A 5,161-nucleotide genomic window follows, 5' to 3' on the forward strand; every position below is an offset into this window, starting at 1 on the left:
GTTTTTTTTTTAGAGTGTGAGTTTTGATGGGATTAAAGCATTAGGCATATCATGGAGGATCAAATTACCCTGAGGCCCCACCCTGAGATGAGAGAGGCTATGAAAGTCCTTATGGCATACTCAGGGGAAATCACATCAAAATGTGACTACTAGTGTCTCTTCCTACTATAAGGGTCCCCATTATTGAGTACAAAACACGTATTCTGACTGCACTCAGGTGATTAGTACACAGTGGCACCTGTGATAGTTCACATGAACCATTTGGTGATGACACTGCTTGTAGACACTAATCCTTTAGCTGCTATAGTGATGGCTCTGTTCCTGGATGGTCATGGTCAGCGGTTATCTTGGTCAAAAGCTGCTCCTTACTGACAGGAGCAGTGACAGTGCAGGAAACCTAACCTGTTTAACCAACGTGACGATGGCTTGATTCAGTAATCCTTTATTTGTTGGAGCATAGCTGGTAACTCTGTCACAGGTTTCACGTATCTCCACTTCCTCTTCCTCCTCATCCTCCTATTCTTCCTCCTTTTCCATTTATCAAACCACATTCTTGAAAAGCATCCTGATAATTTGGCCAAGACAAGGAAGAGATCTACCAATATTATTTTAGATGTTTAATTGGCAACAGTTAGTCAGCCCTCCTGACCACAGGAAGACTTTGAAAAGACATGAAAGGACTATTCAGTAAATGTATTGACAACATGTCAGTGTACCAATGTTGGGGAGTTAAGAGGTATACATTGGGGAGCAAGCTGAGGTGTCCGAACAATTGAAGGAGAAGACAGAGAATAAACATTAACATAATTTTTTACTTATTGTCTTATAGAAGCCTAAAACATCTTGGGAAAGAGTAAAAGAAAGCAAATGTATCAGATCAGCCCTAAGTTCATAATTACCCTAGATTTCAGACCTTTAGTGTTCTGATTCTCTCTCCCCTTACAAACTTGCTTTCAATCATTTGTATGTGATGGTGTGAGTCTTACACATTATCTTACATTTATTATTGTTTCACACAATTTAAACCTGAAATTTAATTGGAATACAAAGATTTATTTCCTGATAAAGAATTTTAAGCACTTCATAGCAGTCTAAGGAAGCATAGGGGTGAGGAATAGAGGGTTCCTGAGTTCATTAAAAATGTATTTCCACATTCTACAGTAATATAAACCTAGTATTATAACTTATTTCTAAACTAGACAGGAACCCTCAAAAGCCAAGGCCCACCATAAAGAGCCTGAGTGCCCAAGGGGACATCACAGAAAAGAGGACTGTTCAACTCTGGGAAAGAACAGGGGACTATAGAAGCAAAGCCTTATTGAGGGCTAAATCTATAAATCAATGAAAGGCAGAAACAAGATCTTTGGTCAGGGTTGGAAAACATACTAGGGCACTGTGCACAGAATGTTAGTTATTCCCTAAAGGCTCATTATATTTGTCAAAATTATAGATCACATGAATCTTGTAATATTAATAGTTTTGCTTTAACTTCAATTCATACTAACTTCTTGAATTTCTAATTTAATTGGCCACAGAAAATCATGTACATGAAACTACAGATGAAATTGTATATCACAATGCATATATTATATATATATATATATATATTTTATAAAGAAAGAGTGAGAGACACACAGAGAGACAGAGAAAGAGAGAGAAATAACTGAAGTTGGAAAATTCAAACTCTACAGAGCCAGAATCCTGCTGAAGGCCAACAGGCAGGGAAATTATCTCTTACCAGGAGAGGGTGAGTCTTGTTCTATTCAGGTCTTCAATGCACTGCTGAGAACTACCCACCTTATAGAAGGCAACCTCTTTTATCCAGGCCACTTATTTAAACATTGCATGTGCCTGCTAAGTCACTTCAGCTGTGTCCAACTCTGTGCCGCACTGTGGACTGTAGCCTGCCAGGCTCCACTTATCTCATCCACAAACAGCCTTAGAGAAACGCACAGGATAGTGTTTAACCAAATATCTGGGCACCTTGTGCCAGTCAAATTCACCCATAAATGAACTGTCAATCCTTCCAGCACACTGACAAATTTCATGAAGAAAGCAGAGCAGGAAATAGGATCATTTGATTTATATTCCACTGTGACTGATATGGAAAATCTTTTAACATTTTAAAATGGATTTTTAAATGAATTGAAAGTATATTAAAATTATTATTAAGATGTTATGCATAAATGGCAATTAACTACACTGAATGAATTATTAATAAAGTTATTTCAACTTTCATATATATTAGATGCTTGATTGCCCTTGCTTTCTAGATTAGGTTTTCCAATCATTTCCAAGGGGCAGGAAGCCAGAAATTTTGAACAATTCTCTAAGTTTTATTCAAAAGTGGAAGGAATAAAGAGGGGCCACTTGGGAGAAATTATGTAGGAGCAGGTGGTATGTCAAGTTGGGGAGTTATGATCAAAAAACTTGCTTTCAGTTGTAGATCTAGGGCCTAAGCTACTGGAACATCTGAATTGCTATAGGTGATGTTACACTCGTATTGAGTTCTCTGTGATCCAAGGTAAAACAGACTTATAAGGGTCAGAGGAATTTGCTTGATGACCTGTTTTTTATGGGGCGTGGCAGTGAAAGGAAGATTCTACAGTTTACCACTTCACTGAACACATCTAAGTATCATGACGGGAAGGTTACTGAGGTGATCTACAACCCACCCTCAGTGCATTTTATAAGAAGAAAGGAGACTTAGATTAGCAGGCCATGGATCAAGGGGGAAACCATTATAAGAAGAACTTGAGGTAAAGAGAAAGCTGTCACCAGGCATCCAGGCCCTTTTAAACTCAGTATGTACAACAAAATGGCAACCAGTTCAAGTGGAACAAGATAGGAAGTTTTATAACTCAAGGAAGGTGAAAGACAGAAAAGAGCCATCTTCCTCAAACAAGAAGGGGAGCCTTTAAGCACAAGTTAGAGAACATGCCAAATCCTCCCACTGCTGAAAATCCCTGAGAGTTAAGGCAGAGGCTCTGTGAGTCATGAAAACATAAGCCAGTGAGGAGATCCTGGAGCAGGATGCTTCCTCTTCTCAGAGTCCCTGTCAAGCCACTTATGGATGGATTTGCATTTGCTTGGGAAATGACTGAACCAGGCCAGTTTTGGCAGCTTCACTTCCCCTGGGTGGGGCAGTAAGCCCCAATAAAAAGGCCTTCTGCTGCACCACCACCATCCTCCTGCTAAAGTCCCGACTGAGTTTGGAGAAACTGGTGAGTCTGATCCTTCAGTTCTACTTTGTCCTGGGGCTCCCAATGTTGAATTTATGCTGGAGAGAACAAATACGCTGTGTCCAAAGTTATGATCATGTATTTAATGCTACTTTGTTGATGGTTGATGGGAACTTGAAATTTAAACTGAATGATATATGATATTTATTAAGTTTCTGGTACAGAGTTCAAATTCTCTTATTGAAATATAAAATAAATATGAAGTTTTTGACATGAAGAAGTAAGGACAAAAGTACTTTTCCTTTTTCTGTATATTTTGATATCCCTCCACCCTGGTAAAGACCCATTTATCTTAGAAGGTGTATGGCCCTTGTATCCTTCCTGGTGACCCTTTGCTCTGTACAAAAGTCATCCTGTTTGGACTTCACGAGAGATAATGATGATGGAAATTGCTTGTGAGCTTACACAGAATTTCAGAACTTATGATGGGTTTTCTTAAAGATGCTATATTCATAAAATCAAAGTAACAACTCAAAATATTGCTTCTTTCAAACAAAAAAAATTTTGGAATAATTGTATGAGAAAGTTTTCTTCTAATTAAAAACTCTCTTAATGAGGGAGAAGTAAGAAATTTGTTGAAAGGAGTATAAGAAATAAAGCACATTAAAGACTAGAGATTCTCTCTGATGGTATTACATAAGCTCACTTATCTCCCTTGTAGCAGTTCCTTCTTGTGAACACTGTCATGTAATTTCTTTCAGATTCTGAGACTCCAGAAAGATGTCTTATCAGCAGCAGCAGTGCAAGCAGCCCTGCCAGCCACCTCCAGTAGTGTGCACTCCCAAGTGCCCTGAGCCTTGCCCACCTCCAAAGTGTCCTGAGCCTTGCCCACCTCCAAAGTGTCCTGAGCCTTGTCCACCTCCAAAGTGTCCTGAGCCTTGCCCACCTCCTCAGTGCCAGCAGAAATGCCCACCTGTGCCACCTCCCCAACAATGCCAGCAGAAGTGCCCACCCAAAAGCAAGTAGAAGCATCAGCTTGCATCTGGATCAGGAAAGGATGAGGACAGCTGACTCACCTGGCTCCACAGCTCCACCTTCATCTTCCCTTTAAAGCCTATCATGGATATAGAAGAAGCTTCTCCATCCTTCAGCCTGCAGTATGCCTGTGGTGATACCTGACAGCCAGAGGTTTCCTTCCTGAGGCTGCTGTTCTGCTCTCCTCTGGGAGGACAGCTGGGAAAGCATCACAGAGCTTCAGATGGAAGAGCAGCAGCTTTTCTCCTGGGCACCATCAGAGGATTCTCTCCCTCTCTTGGGTCTGTCTGTCACCTGGGCAGGGGTTTCTACCAGCTGGTCAACTGTTGCTTATCCTCCTCCTCACGAATAAACTACAGTTCCTTTGTGTGATGGCAAAAATGTTTTCTTTCTTTTTAAAACTGCTTTTAATAATACCATATCATCATCTTGTTTTGTTTCTATCCTTTGATGACAAGGATCAAACTCTCACAATCAGCACTGTCTAAATTTTGAGTCTTATCAAATAATCAGTTCAGTTCAGTTCAGTTGTTCAGTCGTGTCCGACTCTTTGCAACCCCATGAATCGCAGCACACCAGGCCTCCCTGAGCATCACAAACTCCCAGAGTTTACTCAAACACATGTCCATCGAGTCGGTGATACCATCCAGACATCTCATCCTCTTTTGTCCCCTTCTCTTCCTGCCCCCAATCCCTCCCAGGATCAGGGACTTTTCCAATGAGTCAACTCTTCACATGAGGTGGCCCAAGTATTGGAGTTTCAGCTTCAACATCAGATCTTCCAATGAACACCCAGGACTGATCTCCTTTAGGATGGACTGGTTGGATCTCCTTGCAGTCCAAGGAACTCTCAAGAGTCTTCTCCAACACCACAGCTCAAAAGCATCAATTTTTCAGCACCAGAGCTCAGCTTTCGTCACAGTCCAACACTCACATCCATACAT

The 5,161-nt window shown here is 40.8% G+C and overlaps 1 protein-coding gene across 1 annotated transcript; it reads left to right on the plus strand.

The window, feature by feature from the left end:
- The first annotated feature begins 3,023 nt into the window (after positions 1 to 3,023).
- On the plus strand, positions 3,024 to 4,929 carry LOC139035132 (small proline-rich protein 2E-like). Its single transcript, XM_070467359.1, has 2 exons — positions 3,024 to 3,224; positions 3,944 to 4,929. The coding sequence occupies exon 2, from the start codon at positions 3,963 to 3,965 to the stop codon at positions 4,206 to 4,208; it is 246 nt and encodes an 81-aa protein (XP_070323460.1). The 5' UTR covers positions 3,024 to 3,224; positions 3,944 to 3,962; the 3' UTR covers positions 4,209 to 4,929.
- The last annotated feature ends 232 nt before the right edge of the window (positions 4,930 to 5,161 follow it).

Source organism: Odocoileus virginianus, chromosome 5, assembly GCF_023699985.2.
Source record: "Odocoileus virginianus isolate 20LAN1187 ecotype Illinois chromosome 5, Ovbor_1.2, whole genome shotgun sequence".
Classification (NCBI taxonomy): Eukaryota; Metazoa; Chordata; class Mammalia; order Artiodactyla; family Cervidae; genus Odocoileus; species Odocoileus virginianus.

What these genes read in the sequence shown, in the direction of transcription:
- LOC139035132 (XM_070467359.1), top strand. Translation starts at nt 3,963, where the DNA reads ATGTCTTATCAGCAGCAGCAGTGCAAGCAGCCCTGCCAGCCACCTCCA.